Here is an 18,930-nt window from a genome sequence, read left to right on the forward strand (position 1 = left end):
AATAAATATTAGAGACCAAGTCATTGTCTCAGTGTGTTTCCTGGTAATCAGGACAATGACTATGTGAATTGGATTGAAATAAAGATTTCTCTTTGCTTTCAACCCAATCAAAAATAGAATAACTGTGTATGACTGTGATGAATGGACAAAGTACCATTCATTCAAGCACACTCTGCATGAAAGCAGGGTAGAGAACCACCCCAGTCATTTAGATGGACAGTACAAAAATACCTCAAAGGGAACAGGAGGGAAAGAAGAGATTTTCTGCAGCCCTACCTTGCTCATAAAAATAAGCCCAAAATCACCTAGACAGGGAATTAAAGTCTCTCCCTTCTGCCTAGAAAGGAAAGAAGCTCAGTCTTTGCAATATCCTAGCTCCAGGCCCAGGAAGGGACAAGGGTGGGGGAGGGGGAGGAGAGGCTTGTCTACGCAAGTCCGAAAGGAGATTCCCCCTCACCTTTCTGGTTAAAAACCTTGTCTTGAGATGTGACAAAAGATGATTGCAGGAGATGCAGGAGATATCCGAGGAATAGAGTAGCTCCTTGGATGAAGAGAAGACAGCTTGGAATGACAGCTGGTGAAGGCCCCAGGGAAAGCTGGCTGTTTGGAGAAAGGCAATGCTTGAGAATAGCAGAGAGCTATATTTCGGGTTTATGGAGAAGTAAATTGTCTACATCCATGATAAAGATCCAAGGTAGTTTCTCTGGGAAATTGAGGTGTGGGAGTGAGTTCCAGTTCAGGACCTCCGAAACCTCCAGGAAGATAAAGGAGCAAGGTCCAGTGTTTCTATGTCTCTGATCAGTAGTTGGAAATCTGCAGGAAGCAATATCTTTCAAGGTAACTACTGAATCACAGAGTACCAGGGAACACTATGCTAAAATGGATTATTAGGATGTTATGCTTTATTTCCTGTGACCATGTCTACTTGATGTGTTTTGGTAACTGTCCCTGGTAACTGTGCATTTGAAGTTTATTGTATTTTGTGCAGACTCAGATCCTGTACATTTCTTCTCATAGGTCTTTTAAGCCACAGATTCCACCCATCCTAGATCTGTACACAGTCTAACAGCATTTTGGGGAGATTGGTTTTTAAGAATCTGGGATTTTTAAAAATAATTATTTTGCTTAATTTTCTAGAATATTACAACCAATATTTCTGAAATGGCATTAAGTAATAATATATAATAGCTTACTTATGTAGTTACGTTATTATTATATGAAATACTTTGCACCTTACAAGAAAAACTTATTACATAATAAACTATACAGTTAAAAAAAACTTACACAAGACTACCTTTAAAATGGAGCTAGGAAATCTAAATTATATCTAATTATGGAAAAAAAATTACAAAGAAAAAAGAGTTATCAAGCTGTTTGAGTATTGAAATTTTTTAAGTTCCTTCAATTTTATTGTTGCAATTCAATCAAGACACTGACTACTTAAATGAGAAGTTTTATATTTTTAAAAAAATATCTTTAATAAAGTTTATTTTAAAATTGTATATTCAGACTTTAACTCCTCAGAAAAAAGGAGACACTATTTTCTTTGGTCATATGCCTCAAAACTACAAGGGCCAGGAGATGGCACTACAGAGTTAATGTATTATCATCATCATCATCATCATCATCATCATCATCATCCCCACGTACTGGCAAGTAATGAGGTTCAGGGTAAGAGAGCCTATATCTCCCATATTGGGGCTAAGGGAGAGGAAACCTGATATAGCCATTCTCCAAGAAGATAAGTTATAGCCACAAACACTTATCAATCACAGCTATACCTTGGCAGAAAAGCAGGGCCATAGGATAGGCATTGCCAAATTTTTTTGAGAGAGAAGTAGGGTGAAACCTCTTCCCATTTTGTGCCTGGTGCAGCTACAGTCACGCAGCCTAAACCTTTTCAGCCCCAACATGGTGGTAGAGGCAGGATCAGCTTTTCTGCCACAATGACATTACCAGACATTAAAAATTATGCTAGGCTCTCTTCAACTTTCTTTGAGAGGAGAGAGTTACACTGTGTGGAAGCAGTTAAGGTTAAAGTATCTTTAAGAGGTAGATCCTCTTAACAAAGCAGAAAGGATGGATCACATTCCACAATTGTTCTCTATGTCTCATTATAACTTTTAAAGGTGTATTTTTGTACTATTTTCCAACAATGTGCATGCTGTATTGAGTGCACAAACTCCTGCTTCTACCTCAGGAGCTTAGCTTCTGCATATATTTAATAATTTCCTATTTTCTTTTTTTTCTTCTTTTTTTTTGCATTTTTGATTAGTCTTGATTCCTGGCAACTACATGGACAAGTCCATGCACCTTCTTGGTAATAGATTTTGGAAGTTCCTAGAGAAGGTGACCAGCCCAGAGTTATCCAGGTGGCTTGGGTGCCTAAGAGAAGGACTGGACCTTAGGTTTCCCACTCCCAGTCCAGTCCCCCACCTACTAGACCAAACTGGCCCTCTAAAAATTACAATTCATCAACTATGTTTAGAGGGACTCTGTGCCACCCAAGTTTAGGGGGGCTCCTAGAAATGTACCCGAATCCTCTAAAGAATTTGGATGATTGGAAAAATACCAAAAAACTCAATTCCATAAAGTGATACATGGGCAGTGAAATAATTCTTTCTACATGACTCACCAATGATAGGGTGACACTACTTAAAACATCAAAAGGTTAACACACATTAAAATATAGATGAAAATTCACACACACTTTAGAGGAGAGTAAAATGAATGAAGGGGACAGTTCCAGTTTGGAGTAAGATGTCCTCCAAGAAAATGTCAAGCAAAAAGTATTCAAGTATAAAAGCTTTTCTGATACTAGGTAACATATAATTCTAAACTTTGGGGGCACCACTCATTATTTTAAATATAATCGTTGTACTTAATACATTCCTGTTGAAAATATCAGTTAATTAATTCTTCACATTTCTACCTCCTTCATAGAAAATTAGCTCTGATTCAGAAAAGTGTCTCATAATTCTTTCTGAGCAATCTTTCTTTTTGTATAAAAACGTACAATATCTCTGGAATTTATCACAAGTTTTTCAACAGAAAAGGCTGTTGAATAAAGGTATGGACTTCATTATAAAGGTATGGATATTGCTATGGCCAGACGTCAAATTCCCCTGAAGTTTAAAAACTCATGCACCGTTTGTTTGTTTGTTGTTTTAACAAGTTTAGTCTGCCTGCAAATTTCATCCCATATAACCAACCAACCAACCACCAACCATGCGAGCAGTTCAGTGAATCAGATAGACCAATCTGATACAAGTTCCTCTGGAGGTAATACCCAAACTCCGCATCATTAAACACTCCTAAGTTTAACAGAGGCGAACTGGAAAATAATGCAGATCCTAATGAAAATTAAAATTGGAAATAGAATGTATAAAGTCAGAAATACTGACACTGAAATATAACTGCAAGGAAGAAGTACATTTTCATTTCCAATGTCATGCATTACAATTTGTAAAAAAGTCACATGCACAGACTGAAATTTATTCCAAAGTAACCAATCATTTTGATCAAACAGGCAAAAAAAACCACAGGGAAACCCACCCATAAATTTGATGTATCGTGTTATCCTACTATAAAGTAGCACTAAATAGTGATACTGCAGCCTAAATAACATTTTCTGCCAAACCAAAGCCTGTGCAGGGAACAGAACACCGAACAACTTATCTAAACATACTGTTTTGTAAACCAGCTATATTCTATAAAAATAATAAACATATTACACAGAATTTTAAGAAGCATAAAACATTTCTGGCTCATCTTGCAGGTAAGATCATGGAAGCATACCAATATTATCCCAAACTCATAGTTTTAAATTACAAAATTGCCTAATTCCTGATTATAAATTCTTAAGTCTTAATTGTGACACTTCCAATGCCCAAGTTCATTTTTTAAAATTTGATTTCTAAACCATAACATTGAAGATACACTACAACTTAGGCCATATGTATAAATATAAATATTTGTAAAGTATATAATGTGAAGTACTAAGGTACTCAGTTGTAAATTATCCTGGATGTGTTAATGACAGGAAGAATTAAACATTTAAAATAAATAGTACGAACAAATATATTAAGCATTCTGAATACTGAGGTTTCAAAAATCAGTATGAGATTCATATTTTCATGCTTCCCTTTTCTTTAGTGTTCACTTCTCCTTTTCAACTACAAATCTCTGCAACACTCAAACTCGGAACTCTGTTTGGTTGAATTACCATTTAAAGATCAAACTATGGTTTTAGTTTTTTATTTCTTCCACTGTTGTAGCTGAGAGCAAACTAAGGAAGGGTAGAGTTTGAGGCAGAGTTGTTTCCATAGTAAGAAACCACACTTTCCATTACGTCTGAACTGGAACAACAAGGCTATATAAAGGCACTGGGCTAGAAACCGGGAGACTGTGAGTTCTCATCCCACCTTAGGCATGAAGCCAGCTGGGGGACTTTGGGTCAGTCACTCTCTCTCAGCCCTAGGAAGGAGGCAATGGCAAACCACTTCTGAAAAATGTTGCCAAGAAAACTGCAGGGACTTGTCCATGCACTGTAGTTGCCAGGAGTCAAGACTTGAATTCCCCCTCAAATCCTGCTCTGCTACCTCATCATGGCAGGGGGAAGGGCTGTTCCTGGAAGGAATGAGCAAAGAACACCAGGAGTGTATACCAAGCGTATATAATCCCAGCAGAATCACCCAAGAGGTTAAGATCATCCCAGCTGCCAGCTAAAGCAGGCAGGCACCTATTTTGGGCAGCAGCAATACAGGAAGATGCTGGAGGCGGATGATCACTTAGTGACAATGGCAAAGGCATCATTTCATACTGTGTGAGGGAAGGCAATGGTAATTCACTTCTGTATTTTACTAAGAAAACAACACGGATAAAGAAATTGATGATATAGTGCCAGATAATGGCCCCTTAGATTCAAATGGCACTCCATATGCTACTGAGGAAGGGCTGAGGATCTTTCACAATACTAGTGGTATTTATAACGTGATTAGATAAAGCCTTCAGGACATGTAATTGCTGATGTTGCTATACAGAAAAAGAAAATCTAGAATTGCTAAGACAGAATTATAGCAGAAACATGGAATGTAAGAAGCATGAACATGGGAAAGCTCAACAAAGTGAAAAATAAGATGAATCAAGTACACATTGAGATCTTGGGCATCAGTAAACTGAAACAGACTGGGACTGGATCCTTTCAGTCAGAAGTCATAATGTTTCCTACTCGGGTCACAAACCACAAAGAAAGAACTGTGTTGTTTTCATAGTTAAGAAGGATACAGCAAGGACAGTACTTCAGTACAATGCAATCAATGGCCAAATAATATCAATCAGACTTCACAGATAACCCTTTAATGAAACAATTATCCAAGTTTACGCTCTAACCACTGATGCAGAAGAGGTTGATGAGTCTTATGGTCAAGTTCAATCTGAAAATGACAGAACATGCAAGCAAGATGTGCTGTTTGTGGTTGGAGATTGGAATGCCAAAGTTGAAAATAGTAGAGGAAAATCTAGTTAGACAATATAGCCTAGGAAATAGAAATAAAGCAGGAGAATGACTTATTACTTTCTGCCAATCGAATGATTTATTCATTGGAAACACAGACTTCAAACAACCAAAATAACACACACACACACACACAAGATGGAATACAGAGAAATCTAATTGACTATAGTATTGTTATAAGGAGGTGGAAGAACACAGTTATAACAGGAAAGTGGCCAGAAGCTAGCTGTGGGACAGATCAAAAAGTGCTCGTGTGCAAATTCCAAGTCAAGCTAAAGTGGAAAAACCAAGCTAATGAATTTGCACAATATGACCTTCAGCATATACCCACCATTTTTAAGGAGATGTTCTGGAATCACTTTGAAGTCCTGAATCTCATTGATAGGGAACCAGAGGTACTGTGAAATGAAATCAAAAAGTTGTTAAGAATGAACCTGAAAGAAGACTGCCAAAGACCAAGAAAGAGTAGAAAGCAAACTGGATGACAGAATAAATAGTGAAAATTGCCATGAAAAGAAGCCAAAGCCAAGAAAAATAAAGATGGTTGTAAAGGCATTGAAGATGGAAACAGACAAGGAAAAGCAAGGGAAGTTTTCCAAAAGATCTCCAACTCAGAAGATTTCAACCTCAATTTGGTATTGTAAAGGTTGCCAATAGATAGTGACTGATTCAAAGATCAAACAAAGATGGAATGAATATACTGAAATTCTGTAGAGATGGTAACATCCAAAATACCTTAGAAGATACTTCCTATTTACATGAACCTCTAGATGAAGTTAGAGCTGCACTCCAGTCATTACCAAATTGATGGATATAGTCCTATGTCAGAAATATTCCTATGTCAGAAATGATGGGAGTCTATGGAAAGAGAAGATCTATTACATTAATCTTAAATCATACATAAGGAAATAACTTGGAACCTAACCTGCTTCTCTGCTTGTGCAAGGGACCGGGGAGGAATTTTTACTAACTGCCACCCTTCTGTGATACACTCTATGATTTCTATATGACCCCCAAATACTAGAAGAGATTTGGAAGAAGAACTGGAAAAACCCTTGAAAAAAACATAAACCATTGTCCATTAGTGGAAGAAAAAAAATGCTCACATTCTTGTGATGCAATCTACTCAGGTCTCAATCTAATTATACACGTCTGCATTGCTTCTGAACTTCTATTGCCAATATGTAGCTATCTCCTGCAGATTATGTAGAAGCAATTACTCACAGACAGTACAGTATATTTCCTCATGCTAAAATCTGTGGACAGGCTGGGATGAGGGAATGAAATAACCTAAATAGATGCTTTGTAAAGTATAAGCCTGAAGACAGATTATATTTCAAAATTATCTTTTATGTACAGCACTAATGGCTTCAGGTACTTTCATAAACATAAAAAGAACAAAATAAAATAGAAAATAAATCAACTTGAAAAGACAAGCACCTTGACATAGCAAAGTAAATAGGCGTTGTTAAAATAATCAGGATGAAAGTATAGGATTAATATTCCCTGGGATTTCTGCTGTACTTCTCACTTTGGATATCTTTTCTAGCAGCCATAAATAACACACATAGGGCTGAAAAAATATTATTCTCATTTAGGAGAATGACAACAATGGCTGATATGGAGTACAGTTTGTCAAACATGTTGAGTTTATATTATGACAAATTCCATGCTTGGGTCCACAGCAGGCACATGTAATCTTGCTGCTCCCATCATGTTGTTTTAATGCATTTTGTGGCTTTTTTATACAAGGCTGTTCTGTTACTCCACTGCATACATTCTTCAAAGACATTAATTCTGCTACATAATCTTCATAACTGCTTTTTGTCCCAACTGTACAAGACATTTGGGTGGATGTTATAAAAGCACTCTAAACATAGTAAGGAAGCTGAAAAAAGAACACAAAGAATATAATTTCTGCTTCTTTTTCCCAATTTCATGCATATTCATTTTCTTAGAAAACAGTGTTCCTCTTAACCTTTTGAGGAGTTATATAAGGAAGACTGAAAAGTCCATAATAGCCACCACTACTGTACATCATTTATTTCTTAATAACGCCTTGACAAGAAACACTGACTGCAATGTGATTACGCTCCAAGAAGGCTGAATTTTCAAGACTCCAACAGTCTAATTGTCTTTTTGCCTCTTTCAAACCCTTCCCTAACAAATTCCATATAGGTAACACACAACAAAAAGCATCTACAAAAAGCATGAAAGTTCAGAATCAGTAAAATTAGCAAGCAAAACTCAAAACCTTATAATCCAATAATATGAAAGCCTCATATGGGATTAGGAAAAACATATATACAAAGACACTTTTTATACTGCAAAAAAAAAATCCTTAAATTTAGGTTTATTTTTCTGCCAAAGATAACACACAATTCTTAAAGACGGAACCTATAAGTTTTGATATAGCTTTCTAATCCACAGAGGTAAGGTGTATGTGTTTTGTATCAATCACTCAGTAAAAGTTTTTAAACGGGAGGTGCAACAGTGTACGCATAGTGGCCTTCCACTGATGCTTGCATCCTAGTTTTTTACGTTTTAAAGAGGCACTCTTTGTGGGATGGTTGGCCTATAAGAATTTGTTACTTCTGTGCCAGTTTACCTGAAGCTTTCCATGCTGGCCACCAGAATCAACTTTCTAGAGATTTGTGGTATTTGTGGATCACTGATTCAAACCAGTTCAAGTAAAAGTTTTTAGATACTATTACTTGTATTCCAAACTTACAACTATATTCTAATAAAATGAACCACTCTACCAACTTTGTTGCTAATAGCCAAAACTTTGACTACAATGACAGAAACTACTTTTGCCCTTAACAGACCATATATTGTAGCATACGGAAGAATAAAACAGCCTAACTTTCTCATCTCTGCCTTTTTCTACCACTTGCTTGTATCTTAACTCAAAGCAGACATTTGAGGCATGGGGAGAGACCAAGCTTTCTACACAACAGAGATACTACCTGCCATATGAGCAAACTGACAGATACGTCATCATTGATTTCTACACCCCTGAAACATAGGAGAATCCAACTGCATCTGTTCCCTAACAAAATGGCATCTGCCAGAGGAGGGACTCTTTGGAGTAGGTATGGAAGGGATGCGGAAGGAAGCATACAGGGAGAAGCTTCGCCATATAAGAATGTGTCTCTTATGCAATAGTGAATGTAACGAAACAGTATCAAGTACCACATAGATTTTTATCAATACTTGTCTCTAGCTTCCAAAATAACTGTACTCCAAATATGTCTAAGAGAATAAGCAGAATTATATTTGTATTTTTAGTATCAAGATTGTTTTATTTTTTTCTTATTACAACTATATTTCTTATACTATTTTTAGTATCAAGATTGTTTTTATTACAAATTAACACAGTATGACTGCTTTTCCCCTGAACTAAACGGAAAATAACTCTAAGCACTTTTCATTTTTATGTACTTCATAATTCTCCACCTCCTGTGTTTGTAGACTTTAAAACAGAAATCTGAATTACACTGGGCATCACTTATTTTTTGCTTCAGGAAACTAGCAGCTCACTCTCTCTAAACTCCTATTGGTTTCTGAATCACAAACTTGAGAGAAATTCACATTCCTCCAAGGAAGTGTTCAGTATGAAATGAATTTAGTGGGTAAAGGGAACAGAGAAGCACCAAAATTCACAATATAACATGATAGATCAAGCAGCCTGGGGAGTACAGAAAAGCAGCTTCAAAAGAAGCTTTTATTTCCATTTCTTTAGTGGTGTTGGGGATCATCTTGAAAAATACTATGCCAGTTGTCTCTCTTACAAAAATAAAAAATACATGTGGACACAGATGTGGAAGCTTCATCACTGAATTCCAATATGACAATAATTCACAATAAATCAATTTGGGACTCTGATGTTAAGGGAAGGAAATACATAAATACAATAGTCTCTGAAATAGATGCACATATTCAATGATAAATATGCTTTATAATAAAGAGGCACAGATATGCAACTCCTGGACATGGTACATACAGAACTGTCAGAAAACGGACTTACAACGGCTATACAGGCTCCAATATGATCTGAAAGTAGTAGAGACTAAATCAGATGGACTGCATGTAAAATACATGTGAATCTATGTGGATACTGAGCTAAAAATTAATAGTGAAGTCTTTACAAAATTAACAGCAGAAACATTATAAAGGAAATGGCACAAATGGACATATCTCTAAGAGTCATTGCATGTATTACAATTACCTAAAATAAGGTATTTTAGGGAGGCAGCATTAAAGAACAACAACAACAACGAGAAGAGACTTCACTAATACACTTCTCCAAACACTCCAAAGACCACAGATACACTGGATGTCACCCAGCCTATGGGAAAACACCTGCCAGTTACAGCACTGCTGTGATCAGTGGATGGCTTTGACATGTCTAGACCCAAGGGTCCTATGATAACTATTTTAAGTCTTTGGTAACATAGGGTGTCCATTACTTTCCAATGAGTTTCTGTAAGTCTCTTACATTAACATTCATTATAGTCTAGTTACCCACACTATCTTGAATGGCCAACAGCAGTCAACTGCTCATCTGCTTAACAATATTTTATCACTGGGAGGCTGGGACTAGGCGTGAGCCTCAATGATTTATCTAATAAAGCCAAGAGTGAGGTAGGACTTCTTTGTCACCCTCTAGTTCCCCAACTATTCCATAACAAAGACCCCACATGGAAGCTAACAAGAGCACAAGGGATGTTATTTGTTCTTGCTAAAGAATGGCTTCGTAAGGTAAAGAACATGTCACTTGTCAAGCATTTCAAAGACGACAAAGTGATAGGTAGAAAAAAATGTAACATTAACTGTAATAGCAAAAATTCCAACCTTTGAAAGATAAAGCTATGGATTAATTTATATACTGAGGACTGTATGGAGGCAGTCTGTCAAAAAATATGGCTAAGGAGACATGAACTCATAAAAGCAACTGCTACAAGCATTGTAAGTACTTCTAACTTCTGCCTTAAAGCTTTATTTCTTGTTTAGGGCCACTTAAATGCAAATTAAAGTACCTTTTAATACACTTAATAAACTTAATCCTGCCAGCAGCAGTTAAAATAAATAGGATTTCCCCCTTCCTCCCTCCACAGCATGCTTATGCAATATAATGAGGACAAAACTTTGGTTTCTTGTTCAGTATTAATAAAGCATACAAGGAAATTATTCTGATTAGGGAGCAAAGACAACTCTCCTCCCAACTCCAAATATTTAATTTAGCATATTCAGATAGGCTACTATTTACCAACTTACTGTTGCAAGCACACCTTACATGCTTGGAAAGCCAAAAACACCCTCAGAGAGTAACCTCTCCCTCCCTTTCTACTGGTTTCAAAGAGAAGGGTGTTAACTTCCCTCGAAAGAAGATCCACTTAGGAATTGATGGCGGGCACAGAGCTGTGAAAAGATGCCCTGACAACAAGCGGGACCCAATTTAAACTTCGGAGACCCCCGCCCCCTTCCCAGAGCACGCAAAGAAGCCCGTGAAGTCGCTTCGTCCTCCCTTCTCCTCTCAGGAAGGCGGCTCTCGCCTCAGGAGAGCTCCCTCCGGCAGTGAGGCGCGGGGTCCCCGGCCTTCCTGCCCCCTTCCGCCGCCAGGAGCATCCCTGCTCGCCGCCTCCCTCCGTGGCCTTACCCAAATAGTGCCTCAGGTCCAGCAGAAAGTGAGGGGCGCCCCCGTTGAGCTGGTAGAAGAGGGAGCCTAGGCAGAAGAGCAGCAGGGCGGCCATGCAGAAGCCGTAGTCGCGGAGGGAAAGGAAAGGCAGCAGCGAGAGGGGCCGCCTCCTCCTCCTCCAGCCCATGCCGTGCCCGGGACCCACGGCGGTGGACGGGGCCACATGAGGCCGGGGCTCCGGACAGCCCGCGCCGTAGTGCTTCGGGAGCGGCGGCGGCGAGGCCGGCAGCTGCTGCTTCTTCATCGTCGTCGTCCCCGGCGCTTCCTTCGCCGCCGCCTCCTTCTCAGACAGCTCGCCGGGCAGAGCGCATCCTCCATCCGCCTGCCCCGCTCCGCCTGCCCTGCGCGAAGGAGGGGAAAAGTTCGCCGGAGGCTCACGCGGTTTCTCTCCTGCCCATTGCCGGCTGCCCCCGTGTCCGGGCGAGCCTAGGACCGGCGAAAGGAGGCAGCCACCCCCCGCCGCCGTTGCCCCCTTAGCGCGCTAGTCAGCTTCTTCGCCGCCGCGGCTTTAAGCGCTCTCTCGCCCTACGGCGCCGCACTCCAGGCTCGGGTTACAAGTCCGGCGGACGGCGGGCCGGTGCCTGCAACTCACTGCAAGCACAAAAGTTGTTTGCGTCTCTCGCCCGCCGCCACCTTCCTCTCCGCCCAACTCTCTCGAGCGCCCGGGGGGCCGCCTTTACTCGCTACAGCAGCGACCCCTGGAGGCCGGCCGCGACGGAGCCGGCGAGACGGTTGGATCGTTCGCTGCTTCTCCAAGCTCAGCCCGACTCCTTCCCTTGCGGCGGAAGACGTCACCGACCTCCTTTCCCATTGAGCGCCTAAGAAAAGGGCTGGGGGCGGGCAGGGGGGAGGCTGCCCGTTTCCCAAACCCGCCTTGTTCTGGCAGAGAGAGGCGGATGGACTTCGGAAGGGTATCAGCGCCCGCAAGCGCTAAAAAGGTCCTAATAATAATGAAAATAAGTGATTAGGTAGCAAAATAGGCCTTCCTTTCTCGGGGCTGTTTGGGAGATACAATATTTCTATTCATAACCTCTCCTACTTCGCTTGGCTTGGCCTAAGTCAAAGGGAATGCAGTAAAGCAGGGTAAATACTACAAGCAGCCAAATGCTAGTTCTCACATTTTTTTTAAGACACGACTTTGTATGTAAGGGCAGCTCCAGTCCATTGCAAATGCAGCAGTTTCACATGCATTGTGCTAAAGACTGGAAATTCAAACACGGAGGGGCATTGTCCACGGAGAGAAACCATTTTCTAATTAAGGTTCACCCAACCCCTGGCTTTGTAACTTAGGCTCAAGATTCTTTGCATCTACTGTGCAGGAGTAGGTGGGACTTGCTCAGATTTTGTTTCTTACAACCACTTTCCTTCCCCTAATAGTTATTATTGAGAGGATGGAATCTGGCACACTTTAAGACTTTGCAGGATTGTACTTCTGCATCCTTTTTATCAAAAAATGGTAACGGGGAAAGTGGGAGCGGAGCAGTCAGGAATCCTTACTGTTCTTTTAAAATATAGTGGCCAGTTAAAGTAATACTCATTTTCCAACCCTCCTATAACCTGGATAACTATATACACTACTGTTAAACTGTAAAGGCTGCCTTCTTGCCTCCCTTTCTGGGATACTTTTTAACACCTTTTATTTAGAGGCTGTTGGTTCAGAAATAAAGGGCTGTATACAAGCATTTGAAAGAGGTGCTTTGCAACTCTTGGGAGCTGTAGTGGTATGTGGGAATGACCTTGGGAGACAGGAGGAAGAGTTGCAGCTGAGACAATGGTCTGATAAAATTTGAAGGGTGGCTAAAGTGTCTCAGAATCCACCTTCCCTAGTTTTTACCTGGGGAGGTAAAAGTGAGGAATGGGAGGGGTACTTTCAGACTTACAAGATTCTGTTAATGTAATCTTACAATAAAGATAGAGCTAGTACTCCTGGGTGTGCTTCTTGTCTGGACTACCTCGCAAGGCTAACAGGAGCATAGATGAAGCTCTGTTACAATGTTATGGGCTCCCTGCCTTTTGTCAGCTCAGGTTCCTACTTTGAAAACTCACATGCAGGGACTGCTGGTTTTTGAAGCAACTGCAGCCGTTCGCCTAAGCTTACAAAACATGCAACTACTTTAGCAATTTAAAGAGAAATGATTCAGTAATGGACCACTTTCAAATGCTTTGCACAACTCTAAGAGAAAATGAAGAGCCTGTTTGATAAAGTGATAGTCCACCACAGAGATAAAGCGAATTGAACCACTAGGCTTAAGCATTTTCAAATTGGTGTCCAGCTGAAGTTATGTGCAACAATGACAAATTCATGCAAACAAAAAATAAACTCATATAATGCAGTTAGGATCAGGATGTACATCTCTAAGAACATAATTTCCAATATTGGTAAGATCTTTGGACTACAGTCTTTGCTGTTGGCTTGACTTCAATAGAACAAAATCATTTTACAATGGCTAGCCTCCTTTATATAAGAAGTGATAAAATTACCGGCTGTTCCCCCAACCTTTGTTGTGTGAAAGTAAAATGTGAGAACTGACTACTATCCATTGGCTACAGATATTAATGCTATATTGTGCTCTGTTTTCTTTCTTTTTTCTTACTATGTTATTGAATAATGTCATCAGCCTGATTATTTTGTTTGGTAAGAACTGTTAAAACAGACAAGTGTAAATATAGTACAGAAAACATAAAAGAATTAGAAGGAAATGAAACACACACACACACACAGTATATATATGGGCTTCCACTCAGTGAACCCTTGTTTCTGATTTTTGTCGATCCTTCCCCCACTTACCCAGGAAGCCCCTTGAAAAGCTTCTCCTGAAGGTTGGGGACTTTCCAGACAGTTTAGTATATGGCGTGGTATACAGAAGATCAGCAAAAATTAGTGCACAGCACACGTTAGCACAAATTCAACACAGAGTTTATTTCTGTGCTTAACTTATGATTTTGAAAAAATATTGTTAAAAGCAAAGGAACAGGCTAGACTATGTTCTTCTAGGTAGTCAACAAATACTATATTCTTGTTTTAGGAACTACATACAAGGATTTAGGTACTACGTAAACATGCTTGTGGTTGTGGAATAAGGATTGTACATCCAATGAGTAGAGGAGGCCAACAGACAAAGAGAAAAGTTTAATCAGCAACTACCACTGGATCTGTTCCACAGGAACAGATGCCTGCATTGGGGTGGTTTGGCACCAGACAGGATGGTGGTGCTTACAGACTTCAATACCCTATTTAACTGCATAGCATAAGGGGGAAGTTCATCAGTCAAAGCTAACTGCTTGATTGTTGGTGGTGAAACATAGGTTCACATAAGGGGGCCATAAGAACTTCATGCAGCATCAGTCCATTGGTTCTGTTAAACTGGCTGCACATGGCTGCACAAGGGGAAGAACATCGGGCCGCTTTGGATTGGATTGACTATAAATCTTAGAATTTTGTGCTGCAGGATACGTACCATTAAGTTGTTCATTAAGCCAAAACTCTCTGGATGAAACTACAGATTAATCTGAAATGCCTTTACTAATGTGGTAATAATGGCCTTAACAAAATGTGTGCATCTGTCTGGCTTTATGCAAGAAGGTACACTGAACTGAGGGACCAATTCTTTTAGACCAGCTTCTTGGCTACAGTAACAGCATTAGCTTTCCTGTAAAAGTAAGCCTCAAACCACCTGCTAAACATACAAACAAGGACAAGGACATTTTTATAACCTTGGAAAGGTGGCATTTCAGTAGTTGATTTGAATGCTAAGGAGGAGTTATTCTGTCAAGGGGGAGGCTATAAAGTCTTCCTAATGTTGTATTATAGACATTCAGGGCAGGTCTAGGCCACTTATTGCAATACAGATGTGATCCCAGCCAGTGACTGATATGTTTAAAGCGAGCCATCTGATTTGTAGTTAAAATAGCATTAAGAAACTGATTAACATCCACATATGCTGGATCATAATCAAACACAGCTTGCAAGTCCCTTTTACGTTTTTATAGATCCTGATTTAGTTTAGGGAACTGCAAAATTATATTGCACAAGTCGCAAGGTATCCATGCAGCATGGAGGTGTCGACTCTAACTACCAGCACCCAAAACGTGACAATTTGTTATCATGTTCATATATATACACATACATATACTCTGAGTGTGTGTGTGTACACAAACGCACACACACCAGGATATATGTGAAAATGGCATTGGGGGAGACTGGGATTGAGTGAAGCTGGTGGTACTGAAGAGGGTGGTGTTGGGTGGGGGGTTCCAGCCACAACTCCTGTTCCATAGGCCAATGGAGATGGCCAGATAATAGTACTTAAAATATCCTCTGGAGTACAAGATTGTATTGGATCATCCTTATCAGTGGATAATTGAGGATACATATGTATTCCGGGGCATTGGAGGTGGTCCTGTTGGAATCAGATGGTATTCTTTGTTTGTTTCAACCACCTGTTTCTTTAATTTCTCATTATTTTCCTGCAGATTGCTTATTTGAGATATTTGGAGGGTTTTGCATGCTTCCCTTTCTCACAAATAATATTGTCCTTGCATGTCTCCATCTACTTTCCTTTGCTCCAAAACCCCCTTTAAAATATGGAATGTTATCCATATCAAAAGTTCTCTCAAAAAGGAATTGCCTGGATGGATTTTCATGCATCCATTTTTTTCTATTTAGATATATTTTTTTCATGCCATGATATCCATAAGTATTGCGCATATATTGGGCTGGGCTTTATTTACGTTGGGAGAACAGCGTTTATTTGTCTCTACAGAGTACTTAATTTGTATCTGTGTTTTAAAAGTTTCCCTTTCAAATTAATTCTTCTGCTCCATTTTCAAGACATTGAATTAATATGAAAAATGAAAAGTATGTGATATTTGAGTACTTTTTGAGTACCTGAAATAGAAAACAATTAAATCCTGTTTTCCAGGAGAAGCCAATATACATCTGGAAAAAAATTAATAGGAAACGACACATTAATCACTGGAAACAACTTTGGACTTATGCCAGGACTCTAAAGCAAAACAATAACATTTTGCGTTGTTAAAGCATGTATATAGTCAAATAACTGAGAAGCATTTTGAATTTGTAAAATAGTAACATTTTGTTTATCTACAATATACAGAAATTTGTGTTCTTAGCCAACATTTCAGTTCTCGTTCTGGCCTATTTAAATTGTATATAGTCTGCCCAGATTCATTTAATGGACACTAAACAGATGCTCTTTCTATTGCTGGCGCCATTTTGTATTTATTGTTGTTTTAATTTTTAAAAGAGTCACCTGGAATAAGGTGGCCTATACACTCAATAATTCAATAAATAAATATAAGTGAAAATTAATACTTCCCTAGAGTCATAGTGCTTGACTTTAAAACTGAAAGAATACTGAAAGTGAAAAGCCAGCTTTTATTAGGGGAGGGCCTATACAAGGCAGAGAGTTGTTAATAGTTTTTAATCTATTGTATTTCTACACCCCAGGAAATCACAAAACCTTCCTATAGTCCAGAAATCTCAAAATCTGTACAGGATAACAATGGCTGATAAAGGTATTCAACAACATTGATTGGCTTTTAGTGGGTCATTGTATGTTTTAACTGTGCTACGAATTTCACTCTATCATTGCTCTGGTTGGACAAATAAAGTTCAGCTAACTTAGTTGTTACTCTATTTCTCTGTAGCACAATAATGCCAGTCAGTGTTGAGAAACAAGAATTACATTGAATGTATATGTTTAGGGCAATTTATTTTTAGACTCAAATGCCTTCCCTAAAGTGTGAAAGGTGAAAGCAGTGCCTTCTAAAAACATTGAACTGCAGCTCCCTATTAGTCATTCTGGCTGGAGCTGATGTAGTACAAAACTTCTGGAGGGCACTAGGTTGGGGAAGACTGGAAGTACAGTTGGTTTTAAATCAACTTTTATTCCTAAATCTAAGCAAGCTTTCCTTAGCCTGGTAATTTACGATTTAAGAGAAATACCCAACTGCCTTTATTTATTTATTTATTTATTTATCTATCTATCTATCATATTTTTATCACTGCCCATCTCCCTGATATGGGGGACTCTGGGCGGTTCACAATAAAACAGTTTAAAATTCAATAAAATCATAAATAATATCATTAATCCATAAATATCAATATCAATAAATAAATATAAAATGTAATGAGATCCAAGCAACGGCAGATCTAATACCACCCAAAGGGGAACAAGACTGGCCTTGGCAGGACTAGGGAGCCAACCAACCCCAAGAGTGGCTCTTCCTCTCCCCACTCCAGGCATGGTGACAAAGCCAGGTCTTCAATTGTTTCCTGAAGTCCAAAGGAGAGGAGGCTAGCCTCACTTCCGGGGGAAGGGTGTTACAAAGGGCGGGAGCTGCTGCAGAGAAGGCCCGCCTCCTGGACCCCACCAGATGGAGTTCTCTTGCAGATGGGGTCCGCAGCATGCCCTCTCTGCATGACTGGGTGGGACAGGCTGATGAAGCGGGGATGAGGCGGTCCCTCAGGTAACCTGGCCCCATGCCATGTAGGGCTTTACAGGTGATAACCAACACCTTGAATTGGACCCAGAAGCAAACTGGCACCCAGTGCAGCTCGCGCAGCAACGGGGTAATATGTGCTGATCTTGAAGCACCCAAAATCGCCTGCGCAGCTGCATTTTGGACCAGCTGTAGCTTCCGGATACTCTTCAAGGGTAGCCCCATGTAGAGCGCATTACAGTAGTCTGTATGGGAGATGACCAGGGCATGAGTGACCGTTCGAAGGGCCTTATTTGGTAAAAAGAAGGAGAAGTAAAAAAAAATCTTTGTTTTCATGAAGTATTAGGATGAAAGTTCTGTTTGGGACAACATACTGTGGTTCCATTTTGTGGTCTCTAGTTTGCCTGCTTCCCCACATTCTTTCTGAAGACAGATAGGAAAGATATACATGAACTCACTGGTCACATGTGATTTATTTAAAGCCACTCATTCCTTAAGAGCTTTGTACAAGATACAAAGATATTAAAAGCACTACATCTATTAAAAATTGAAAATAAATTTAACAAAGAAGGGGTCTTGTTTCAATCCCAGTGACAACTTATAACTTGTATTCTGCCATCATATGAATTTGATAATCCCCTTTTATTTCTGTATCCTGGACTGATTATTGAAAGTGCAACCCCTGCTCGCGACACAAAGGTTCAATATGGCTACACACACACACATTCTAGCTCTTCGGTTGCAGTGAGATACAATCTATAAATATTTTCAATATATAAATACATTCTTGTGAAAAGCTTAGATTCCAAATACAGCATGACATGAGTTTTTGACCCTCAAAATTTCTTTTACTTGCCCAGTTGACACCACAGTTTTCTTTTTCATCCTTGGAAGGATAATAGCACAAAGAGTTAGGAAATCAGATACTGATTTATTTGGGGTGATTAATTCATTTTGGATTATATATCTGCTATATCCCCTGAGCATTGTTTTCTTATCAAAATGTTGTAACTGCTCAATGGGTTTAAATGGACTCCAGAAAACATTGTTGTACTTCAGGCTGACTGAAATCAATGGCATTTCAATGCATCATTAAGCTGTAAAATATTTCAGATTTCAATGTTTTCCTGATTTAATTTCTTCTACATATATGCACTTTTTAAGCTGTATTTGATTTTCAGCAATGTACTAGATACTAGAATGTAAATTTATCATTATAATCAGATGAATAATATTTATAGGCTTGGGG

The 18,930-nt window shown here is 39.3% G+C and overlaps 1 protein-coding gene across 1 annotated transcript in view; it reads right to left on the reverse strand.

Moving 5' to 3' along the window:
- Nucleotides 1–11,840, reverse strand: part of UST (uronyl 2-sulfotransferase) — a 110,989-nt gene extending 99,149 nt beyond the window's left edge. Inside the window, exon 1 of the mRNA XM_063308869.1 lies at nucleotides 11,178–11,840. Within this exon, the coding sequence (XP_063164939.1) occupies nucleotides 11,178–11,460 (283 nt within the window). The 5' untranslated portion in view covers nucleotides 11,461–11,840. The remainder of the gene's footprint in view (nucleotides 1–11,177) is intronic.
- Between the last annotated feature and the right edge of the window lie 7,090 nt (nucleotides 11,841–18,930).

Source organism: Candoia aspera, chromosome 1, assembly GCF_035149785.1.
Source record: "Candoia aspera isolate rCanAsp1 chromosome 1, rCanAsp1.hap2, whole genome shotgun sequence".
Taxonomy (NCBI): Eukaryota; Metazoa; Chordata; class Lepidosauria; order Squamata; family Boidae; genus Candoia; species Candoia aspera.